A 12,232-nucleotide genomic window follows, 5' to 3' on the forward strand; every position below is an offset into this window, starting at 1 on the left:
ATTAGCCCATGATGCTTTATACTTCAAAGCAAATCAACAAGAATACAGAGTAGAATTTAACATTTAAATATGCCAAAAATTATGAAGATATGCAACTTTACTCCATGGCCACACTTAGGTAGGTAGTACACTATTCTTACAGCAAGATCAATGAAGGAGAAACTAATCAGATCAACTTTCAAGAGAGAAGAACAAAGGAAATGGATAACATTGTTAACTCCAATATGACTAGCATGTGCGTCCATCTTACAGTGTGAAGAGCATTGTAGATTCCAGTAGTAATGCTACAGTGTATGGGGTTACCTACTTTTAAAACATTTCATTGTTCTGAAGCAATCTGAATCACACCATCTCCTTTTCATCACTGTCAATTAATGGGCTGGAGGGATGGAGAATACTGCTAATGCACAGTACAGGAAAATAAATCCCCAAACCCCAAAACCTTTACCCCAGTCACCGCCTAGAAAAAATCTTCCCTCACAAATAGTTGATCCTTACACTTCAAACCATAAAGTTCATTTGTTGTCAGACCCAAGATCTCAGCACAGAAAAGAAAACAGAATTTCTGCCAATATCCCAAGTCAGCTAGAGCAACCTCGTTTTTCCTTTCCTGCAGCGCATGGGAAGAAAGGGCCACTTTTTCACACGTCTTTGAGCTGAGTATTTAGGTAAGAATTTTAAACCAAAAAGCCAAGTGCCTTCATCAACAGAACACTTACCATAAAAGCCACTAAATACATGAAAGGATCATAAGCTTTGCCTATACATGTTTATGTTTATATATATCATATAAACAAAACATAAAGAAAGATGAACTCACCAGGAGACTATAAGAAAAACTATTCCATAAAGCCATACATCATGGATATACAGTATATTTTTACTTTGTCCCTAGAACACATAGGTGCACTTTTTCTGTCAAGTTCCATTCCTGCCACAGTCCTCTTCTAACTTCATAAAAGGAACCATAATAATACTTTGCTGCCAGATACAATCACCCGCTCCAGAGTTTATTAAACAAACCTTGAGAAACAGAACCAACCCCTAGTATTCACCACTGTGATCGAGACAGAGTCACGGCATTAAATCATCGGCACTGCTGACTCTGGTGAGTAAGTTCTCTATTACACTTGCATCCCTCTAGTTTCGACTGAGGGGATACCTCGAACATTGGTTTCTATGAAGTCAACATCCAGTTTCATTTAATTTTCCTATAGCAAGAAGGGTTCAGAGTATGAACGTGAAAGAATCACACAGGAAAACGCCTTCCCTTTAGATCGTTAGCCTAGCAAACGTGGAGACCTCACGGGGAACGTGCTGCAGGCTGGCGGCTGCCTGTCAGAGCTCGGCACCCAAATCCCCCAGGCAGCCCCAGCGCCGCCGCCTCCCCGGGCCGCCCGCTCTCACACGCCTTACCCTCGTCTTGCGGCGCCGGTGCCGCTCCGGGTCCGAGTACGTCCTGTCCACGGCGAGCGCCGTGTCGCTGCCCGGCATGTTCGCGCTGCTGCCGCCGCCGCTGCTCCCGCCCGCTGCCCCGCGTCGGGCGCGGTGCCGCCCGGGGCCGCCCAAGCACCAGCCCCGCGGCCGCGGGACCGAGCGGGCTCGGGATCGGGCTCGGAGCGCCGGGCACGCCCCGCCCGCACGGCCCCGCCCGCCCCGCGGCCGCTCCCCGCGGCTGCTCCCGGCCCGCACCGCCCGGATCGGCGCCTCGGCGCTCCGGCCCCCGCCGCACGGGTCCCGGGGGGGCCGGGCTGGGCTGTCCCCTCCTTCGGAGAAGGAAGGACGCCCGAGAGGGGATGAAGGTGGGAGAGAGCTTAGCCAGAGGGGCTGGGCCGAACTCTTCGTTTGTTTAATTTTCAAGGCCGCCGTGTCTGAGGGGACAGCAGGAGCTGGGACACGGTGATCTCCCAGAGGAATGGCTGGACAGGGGGACGACAGTTCCTCTTGCTGGACCGCCGCAGGTTTGGGTCCGATCCAGGTCTTGGAGGGAGTTACCATCAAGCAATCTCGACTTCCCTTAAAACGAACCTAAACCCTGTGGCTACAGTGAAACCTCACAGCCTATCCTAAAGGTTCAGAAGTGCAAAGGGGAAAGAAGGAAGAAACCAGAAGTATTGTGTTGTCAGTTTTGGGCACACTCACTTGTAAGATTTTGACTTCGGTAGCCTAAGGTACCCTGGACACAACTGAGAACTGCTGCTTGAAAGCCCTTGATACCTAGAGGTTTTCACAATAAAATGATATAAAAATTCTGTCAAACCAACTAAGTAATATGGGCATTTTCCAAGTGGTCACTGCAGCACAGCAACCAATCCAGCCCCATTTTCTGCACATTACACATGTGAGATAAATCCTTCAATATCCTGCACAAGGGAGCTGCAAATGATACTTCTGAACACTCAAGGAAAACTTGTTTTCCAGGGCAGCCATATGCCAAATGTACTTAAATTCCTAAGAGTTGAGTGGAGTTTCTGACTGATTTTCACATTCATCTTCAGACTTTCTATGCTGAGGAATGCATTTAAGTGACACTTAACATACTTTAACCCACTGAAAAGTGCAAGTAAAATACTGTTTTATAATCACTAAGTTGTAGAGGAAATGTACTTATTTTCCTTTCTGAAATAAACAGACTAGTTGACTTTCCACCTCTAATTATTACACAAGTAAATCTGGAGTTCCTTCCGGCCAGCTCCCTTGCAAGAGTAGCAGGACTTCACCTTTTAAGTACAGTTGTTATCATGCTCATGCACAAGTCACACTGCTTTTCTTCTCTAGCTGGAGACAGCAACAGTCCCAAGGCATGTGGGTATATAAACATACTTAAATATCAACACAGCTAACTATCCTAGGAGGATCTTGCAGCTTTAGAAAATATTTCCCTGTCACCATTTGTTTTGTTTTTTTTTTTTAATTGGAATCATATGTTCCAAGATAACAGTACTGTCAGAGGTTAATTATCTGACACGAGGTCCTTGTTGGTGTTTTCAACTAATGAGGTCTTCATAAATGAAAGACCTGGAATTCTAAAATAAAAATAAATACTACACCTCACCTTCTTGGCAGGTGTTTCTTCTTCAACTCAAACACCAGTTTTAACGAAGTTATCCCAAAGTAAACAACAAGTGGGTTTACTAAAGGAAGAACTATTTTCCTAAAGCAGTACTCAACGTACCAAACTAACACTAGATACTGCACACGGATGGTGACTTGCCACTCTTCCTATACTTCTTATGAAGCTCAATGAGCTAGCTGAAGTTAAAAGGCTGCTGAGGAAAAAAAAAAAAAAAACAAAACCAAAACAGAAATGGAAACTGGTTTTGGTCCTTCAGCTGAGACATGAACATTAATTCATGTGCCAGAGGGTGAGGAACTCTGGAGGTAAAGGTGAGTAAAAAAATAAATAGGCAAATTCTGTGGGGCTTGGGGTTTGCACTGAAGTAATAATTGCACATTCCCAAACAGGAATGCGTGGTTTTCGGCACCTAGGATGAAACACCCTTATTTCCTCAGAAACCTTCAAGGTTTTTTTTTAAGACTTGCCAGATGTAGTTGATCAAAGCATAGAAAGGGTAAGCAGTTGGAATAGGGACACATAAAACACTGCAACTGCTTGATGTTTTAGTAATATAAGGCTTATTATAAATCATACTTTATTCAAAAATTTAAAAGTTTTGTTTACATATCAGCCTTATTTGAATAGTACCAGCAGACTAGCCACAAAATGGTGAAACTTCTCTTTAAGATAAAAAGAGGCAGGAATATGCAATATATATTTAGAGGCGGTATCAACACACGTACTACTATATTTACAAAGAAAGCTCTGTCCTAATGTAGCCTCTAAGAAGAGAACATAATACAGCTGGTCTCGTAAGACCCCAGTGTTACATTAGTCACACCTTCCAACCAAGCCTGTGGATGTGTTGCTTGGGCACCGCTCTCAGTGAAGCATACCAGACACAGCAGCTCCGGCCTCCTCTGCCAGCAGTGAAAGCCCCGGCACAGGGTGGCTCCTGGAGGAGCTGTGACCACAGGACAGCATGCCAGTCAATTAGGAACAACTGCTGCACACAGCAGCAAGTTATAGAGGAGGAGAAATAGCTGCTTGGGCAGAGGCATCTGTCCCACAGGTCAGGAAAGTCCTTCCACACAAGCTGAATTAGGAGCCATTGTAATTTTGACAGTATCTGCAAGTGCCACATCTCAAGAAATGGTTCTTTTCAGATGTTGGACTTAAATCATCTGTGTCTTCAGAATTTCTGTTTCACTGTGGTGCAATCCAATTCTCTGACCAAAGGCTTCTCTTTTCCCCCTTTATCCTTCCTTCTCACACAAGTGCCACTAGGTCCTTCCTGAGCTGGAGCAGGAGCATGTTCTTATCCTATGGCACATTTGCAGAATGCATTTCACTTGGCTTGGCTGAACAAACACCACCTGCCCTCCACTTGCACACACAGCTGGTTTGTACAGCTCGCCTTCCTCACTCCAAAACAGAGACATGACACCCTGAGTGTGGCAGAATACTGCACAGCACAGTACTACTGAAAGCTTCATTGGGTACTTCTCTCACTTATTTTCAAAAGCCCACAGAGTTTAAAAAGATGTTCTTCCCACACACTGCACCTGCTCTCAATTGAACCTTAACTCCACTAGAGCAAATTCTTCCAGACAGCAGCAGGAGCATGAAGCTGGACTCACAGTGACACAGACAGAAATGGTAGTCCATAGATTCATTCTCTCATCCTTTGTTCTTCTCAGAAAGTATTTTAAAAATTACTTTCTACGGCTTAAATTAATGATAACATGTTAAATCATTCTGGACATCCATTCTGCCAGTTTTAAAGTTCACATACATCAAAATCTCTCACTTAGTGCCCAGCTGTCAGTGCCCATTCTTTTCCAGTCCTTTCCGTCACTTCAGCGTGCTGGCATGATCTACAATGCTTAACTCTTGGTATTTACATTATTTTGCCTACCTTTTAAAGTGACCTTTCAATGAGTGATACCTATTAGGAACAGAAGGTCTAGTTAGACTTAAGATCACTGTAAAAGAATCTTCACCACTGTATCTGGTTTTCAGAGGGACAGATATCGATACTGCATTTGCCCGTATTGCCATGTTTTAGGAAAATCAAATCTCTGAAGGTGGAGCAGAGGCACTGTCCAAAGGAGCCCTGTCACCCGGAGTCTGAGCTTTCTAGAGATGATTCCTGTTTCGCTCTTCCCTTCAGGAACTGCATCTCTGCCATCCATTTTTTGCCCCATGAACAGGTATAACGCGTGCACAGCAGACACAGCACTCCCACCTGCAAGCCATAAATTATCCATACTGACTTATGCATCGGCCATGGAGGGAGCAGAAGTGCCAGTGCACTTGTGGGATTGCCTAACTAAACCCAACTCCCATGCAATGCAATCCCCTAGATGGTGTCATGTACACACACTGGGAAGTAACAAAAAAACCAAACCTTTACAGAGGTGGAAAACATGGAAACTCTTTCATTTGGAGGCTGGCTCATTCTCTTTCCAGTTTTATAGTGAATCTGGATCTGGCAGTTTACTTCTTTAGACTTCTGCTACCCTATCTGTAAAAGGAGAAGCATGGCACATCTTTCTCATGTGGAGAACATTGAGCTCCTCCAGAATTAAAAGTGCTATTATTAAATGTTGTGTTCTGATGTTCATGGGGAGAAAAGAAATATCTGATGTCAAAGGTATGTTGGCAAAGGTACAATCAGGAAAAAGACGAAGGTCCCTTTCCCCACAATGGTAACATCTATACTCTAAACAGGATACTGGGACTTCTTTTTGAGAGACTTTTTAACTTGTCCTCCAAATCTTTTTCCAAAAGCTTTCATCAACCAGTCTCCAGGGAAAGGGTCTACGTGAAAAGAGACAGTTAGTCATTTCCAAGTCTGAGGGCAAGTGGGATAGTGCCGAGTGGCACTGGTCTTGCAGTTAGCCCTGAGTGCACTGTCACGATTCTCAGTTCCTCTGCCAAAGCATGAGCCTTTCACACCCACAGCAAAGGAAATACTCTGCTTGTTTTACCCAGCACAAACTACCATGGGATCACAATAAGACTTGCAGATTGTATTGCCAAGCTGTGACAAGCATTGAGAAGATGGTGATAAACATTCAGATACCAAACTAAAATTTTAAATCAACCCCTCTTCTCCCCGTCCTCTCCTGATTAAGAAATGTTTTATGTGCTTTCACAATAGAATAGCTCTGGACATTCTGGGAGTATGCATTTTCTACACAGTAAAAAACTGCAAAACCAAGACTTTCATGTATTAGTGAGACACACTTATAAGGAGTGAAGTATAGAGAAGCAAGTGAAAAATTCCAGTTCAGGGTAAAAGAAGTTCTCCTTCTTTTTCCTTTCCCTGCATGCTGTTGTGTGTCCCTTGCTGTGTGATGAGAGGCAATTTCAAGGCCTTTCCTCATTCTCATACAACATAGGAAAATTCAGCTACATAATTCCTCACTGCTGCTGCTGAGTGACAGCGATAGTGCAAACAGTACCTACAGGATGGTGGCAGTGTTTTGCATCTCAAATGCTGTCAGTAAGAGCCACCTTTGTAGCAGACTGAAATGCCAGCTGTTCTGTATACCCAAGAACTTGCCTGGAGCCCAGCTATTTACATTAAAGATAGTCCGGGTTGCAGAGGCAAGTACAGAATTCTCCCGCTAGCAACATGAATGGTTGCTGCTCATCAGCTTATGAATTTTCTTCTGCCTCATAGTATGTGATGTGTGGCTGTCTGAAAATGAATCTATGCAGCCTCTTCGTCATTGTCACAAGGCATGCAGGACCAACAGCTGCAGCCTGCTGGCACATAAAGATGGACCCCCTTCCAAAACACAAATATGAACTTGCATCCAAACCATTCAGGCTGCTGCCAGAATACAACCAGCCAGAATCTGCTATTACTTCATATTCTGGTGGTTATATCAGGGAAACTCATCTCAAATTAAAACAAGCACACTAGACATAGCCCATGAGCACAAGAAATGCTCTTGGAATATGCCACCCTAACCTACTCTGCGAGCAGCAGAGCCTGCAGTCCCTCTGAGGTGGCATGTAGCTGGGTAGCTGACATCTGAGCTCCTAAAGGCTCTGTAAGTTAATACACTACAGCTTTCACCCTACTGCTCTAAGGCCATAGCTGCACAGAATCCCAGCTCGGTTTGTGGCTGAGGGCTGCACACAGAGATAGCAGACGGTGCTGGACAGGAACCTGTCAATTTTTATTTACCTATGAAGTACATTGCATGGTGGTGGCTCTGTATAAGTTATGTCATGCAAAATGTTCGACGTCAATTATTTCCATATGAATTGACAATGTCAAATGCAGAACTCGGACTCACTTGCCAGTCAACCAGAAAACACAGATGGGTTATAAGAGGACAGAAAAATTAATGATTATACAAGTAATCCTACACCTTATCCTGGTGAGAGTTGTTGCAACATAGCCCTTTGAGTTTTATTACAGTGACTCTATCTCTAGAGATGCAACTTACAGAGACAAGAAGCTCAAATTCCCTCACTAATGTAAAAGACGATCACCTTCAACTCATCTAACTGTGGGAATTTTCCAAGTGCCTGATTTTAACAACAAATATTTTAAAGGCAGGAAATTGCAAACAAAAAACCTCAGAGCATAGCATAGATATTTCTATTATGCTAAGTACATGGGTATCAACCTTTTTTTTATAAGTATGCAGCAACACATTCCCTTTACATATGCAAATATAGTAATATGTCAAGAAGCCACTTCTGTGTTATTACTATATAATTTTACAGAATAATTTTCAATGAATAAAGCATCTGCTTCTTCTTTTTTTATTGCTAACATATATTACATTTTACTTTCACATGATAATGTTTTTTGTGGCAAAAATACATGTCCACTGATAAAAGTCTTGCCAATAGCTTCAATGTGCAAGGCCTTTATAACATATTTCTGCATATTCCACAGCAGATCCACTCACTACTACTGTTCCGAAGACAGGAGCAGAGCTTCATAACTTCCTGCACGTTAATATTCATTCTTAACAATATTTAAACTGCAACACCTACATGCATATGTTCCTGCACTTGACTATACAATTTTGAGTATTAGAATCATGTTTTAGATTGGAATTTAGATTTAGTGAATTTAGACATGAAGCTATTTGACTGTGGAGGTAAGCTATAAGATACAACGTGATTGTTATTTTTAACTATCTGGGTGCTATTAGATGCTTCAGAGTACTCTGTAAGAGATTTAAGCAGAAAAAAGCCAAATAAATGTGTTTTTTAAACAATATTCATGATGATTCTTTGAGGCTTTTAAAACCATGATTTAGTAAGGTATCATTCATTACAAAATTTGGTGGACAGTTTTTGACAGATTGAAGTCTGCTGCTTCATTCTTAGACGACCAACTAAATATATGAGATATCACACAGTACCACTTTGTTATCCTTGGGACCTGAGTTTAGCAGGAATATATAAGCAGTTCCTTATTTTGCAATATTTTTGGAAGCTGTATCAACACAGTAGAGTCCTAGTATTTTAGGGGGAATTTCCCCTGAACTTTCAGTAGTGGAAAATGTTACAGCATTAAATCACTAGAAAACAGAACAGCGAAGACACAACATTTCTCAATAAAAATTCCTATTCTGCTATATAGCAATGCAATTTTCTGGAACAAAATTAATGCCTTTATCCCCAGCATTACTGTAACCAGTCTTTTCTTACTAGAATTATATGTATGAAGGGTAGGATTTATATTTCTTTACCAATAGAGCTATGTTGATGAAGCATTTATACATAAACCAATCCTAAGGCAACAAAAGCTAAGAGAACCTCAGTGTCCACAGACACCTGACAAGACAGGAGAAGACACCCTGCAGGAGACAGGCTGCTCTGGTGCTGCAATAAAATGAAACCCTCTTCCCCTTCAGTGACCACTAATGTAGTCATCACCAGCAGGCCTCAAGTATCACTGAAAAATGAAGCTGCCCCTCTTCTTGCCTTAAAAAAAAAAACAAACCCCAAAACCAACAAAAACCAATTTTGGCAGCAGGGTTTGGGTTGGTCTGACATGGAGGCTTGCAAAGTAGTTGCCTCTGCTTGAGCTACCAGTAGCACCCCACTTCTGTTTTGTAACCACCTCAGGCTAACAATTTTACAGCTATCAGAGTTTTCAAGCCCAGACAGAATAAAGGTATGATGGTATCAAAAAGAATCTCACAGACAAACACATATATCAAAAGAGAGGAAAAACCTGTTATTGTTATAGGCCTACCAGTGTTCTTTTACAAGGTTCCTTTGAATTTGTGTTTGAGTGGGTGTATCTCACACACGTACACAGCCTTATCAACAACTTTAAGTATTGTAAGGGAAGAAATTTAATGTTCCATCTTGTTCATTCCTCTAATACAGATTATTTCATGTAGATTTTGAAACTCGTGAATTAGGAGTCTCAGTAGGAAGTGTTGGTGAGATATTTTAACAAATAGCAGTATAAAGACCATAAAAGCAACAAGGCATATATCAAAAGTAATTAAGAGTTCTAGGGTACGGGCACACAAAAGTTACAACAAAGTAACATAGCCAAGAAATCCTATTACATAAATTAAGACAAACCTTTCAGAAAAAAGTGGCATCACAAACACATGGGACCTGACAGGTCCTACTTTGCAAGTCTGACCCTCTCCAATTCCAATAATTTTCAGCATTTCAATCACAGAGGTCTGATACAACTAAAAAACAACAGAGCATATTCTTCATTTACACTCATCAAAATCTGGCATTTCTTACAATGAAAGGTTGTCTTTTTTCTAAAGAGTATATTTTCTCACATTTTCTGTCCTTTGAGATATCAAATCATAAGCCTTACCCAGTTTGAAAACTTAACAGGAAAATGTTACTAAAAATTATTTTTCATTTCTGCCACAAGTTTTCATAAAAATAACCTACCATTTTTCAGCAGTTCTGTTACACTGAACCTCTAGACATGGCCTGAGGATTTGCTTGAGCTGAAAGCCAGAAGTTCTGCCTTAGCTGGTGAGCAAAGCCGTGCTGGTTGCACACCTGTAGCCCTGCTGAGTGCACAGCCAGCACCAGGCAGCAGCTGCAAAGGGCACTCTCCACATACGCCCATTTCCTACAGGAGGAATGATCCCAGCTACAGGTGGGGCCTCCCCAGCACAGCCACCAGCTGACATCAGCGTCCTTGAATTTATGGGCATGGGCAGGTATCAGAGGCCTCAGGGCCATAAAAAGAAATGGCTGGTTGGTGATATCAGTGTGGAAGCAACCCATGCAAGCTGCCCACAGGCAGTAACTTGTGCACAGGCGTATTCAGACTATGTATTAAGCTGCAACAAAAACCACTGATTGCTTGGTTGAGACAGCTTCAGAGTCAGTATGTAGGACTGATGGCTGGTAGCCTGTAATGCTACATGTGTATGTATTATCAGGGCAGAGAGATTTACCTTTAATGCCTGTGTTTAGTCTAGAATCTTATCCTTTAAAGCTGACTTGTAATTTAGATTCAACAATGTTGAGCTGCTCTGAGAGCTGGTCCAGGTGAGAGCTATTTCTGTCAAAACAAAATAATTACACTGTGAAAATACATATGTCTGAGTTTTATTAGCTCCCTCATCTTTTACTGGCACATCTACTCAAGCTGTGGTGTTGACACGGGAAAGTGGGTAGGGAATCATGCCTGAGGGCAGAAGACAGAACACAGCAGACGTCAGAAGTAAAAACTAAAGCTGAGCATGCAATTACATTCATAGCTGACAAAGATTTAATTGTGCCATAGCACGTAGAGTATGTGTGTACCCAAAGACTCTTAATGTAAAAGACATGGAATGTTAAGTCATAAACTTAACATAAAATGTTAAGTTATCTATTACTTACAAAAATTTGTAAAATCATGGGCACCCAAAAATGAACTATTTTCCTCATTTTTTTCCCCCAACAGAACTTCAACAACAGCTTGAATCGGTTAGGCTTTGGAAAAATAACAAACAGCTTCATCCAAGCAAAAACCTAGCAGGAAGCTTCAGTGTGAATTTTCTGGTAGAGCTGAGATCAGCTGTTATATCTGAATATCATAATACCAGCTGCTGAAACTAAGATGAGGGAAAGATGGAAACTAGCAGAACTGCTTGAAGGATCAAAAATGCAAATGTGGCATTAGAACATCTGTGGAGATAAAGCATCATACATAAACAATTATCTGGTTTTAAAGAAAAGAGAAGAAACCTTTCTATATAACTAAATAGCTGACCCAGCGGAAATATGATCATCTTCTCCAAGAATGAGTCATCTCCAGGAGATGCTTCACTAAATCTCTACAAACTTTCCCCTCTGATACTGGTAAGTTTGCTACTGATAGATTTCCTTTAGTTATCTGGACTTCCTATGGTCAGTCTCCAAAACTGTAATGTATTTATTTTACTAAAGCATCCAATACTTATATGAAATGAGGGTGCATGTATACACAACTCAGCTTCATTTATGAAGAAAAGAAGTAGATAACTTCAACAAAATCAGCAGGGAATTCTTGTATTCCTTTGTAGTAAATGGAGACAGCAGCAAATAAACATTAAAAAGTTAAACAATGTCCCTAAGCATTCAAATACCTTGAAGTGAATCATCTTCTTAAGATGAGAATAAAAACAAACAAATGTTCAGTAACTCTCAGCATGACATCTTCAACCATCTATCAAAATTATACAGTCATTTTAAACCAGAAGAGATTGGCCCCACATCATCAGGTTTTCTTCCCACAAGATGCGTTCTGTATTTACAGACAGCTTTTTATATCCTCTTTGCATGCACAGAGCTGAACTTGCTGCAGCTGGTTTGCATCACGGCAAACCTTCTTTTGACTTGATTCCCCCAGAACTTCTTGACATAACCCTCCTGACCCTGAGATTAGCTCAGTTGTCTGTGTGGTGATAATAATGACAAAGTCACAGGTGCGATCCCCATATGGGCCATCCACTTAAGAGCTGCACTCTATGAGCCTTGTGGATCCCTTCCAACTCAGAACATTCTGTGATTTTGTTTCCTTTTGTAACTTTTAGACCTCAATGCATACAAATGTGTGTTGACAAAAACACATGAGGATTTCCCACTATCCTAGTTTCCCAAAATTCCTCAGCAGATGTGAATGACACTTCCCTTCATGCCTATCATCAACAAATCCCTTCATGCCTATCA

The 12,232-nt window shown here is 41.7% G+C and overlaps 1 protein-coding gene across 3 annotated transcripts in view; it reads right to left on the reverse strand.

The window, feature by feature from the left end:
• TMCC3 (transmembrane and coiled-coil domain family 3) overlaps positions 1-11,785 on the reverse strand; it is a 56,900-nt gene extending 45,115 nt beyond the window's left edge. The window contains exon 1 of one of the 3 annotated variants that reach the window (XM_066183386.1): positions 11,650-11,785. In XM_066183386.1, the coding sequence (XP_066039483.1) occupies positions 11,650-11,664 (15 nt within the window). In that variant the 5' untranslated portion in view covers positions 11,665-11,785. Of the gene's footprint in view, positions 1-1,416; positions 1,576-9,973; positions 10,195-11,649 lie in introns of those variants that run through there. The other 2 variants (XM_066183387.1, XM_066183385.1) reach the window with 2 other exon arrangements.
• Positions 11,786-12,232: the final 447 nt, after the last annotated feature.

Source organism: Chamaea fasciata, unplaced genomic scaffold, assembly GCF_029207755.1.
Source record: "Chamaea fasciata isolate MVZ Bird 193981 ecotype frontalis unplaced genomic scaffold, bChaFas1.0.hap1 SCAF_5, whole genome shotgun sequence".
In the NCBI taxonomy this organism is placed as follows: domain Eukaryota; kingdom Metazoa; phylum Chordata; class Aves; order Passeriformes; family Sylviidae; genus Chamaea; species Chamaea fasciata.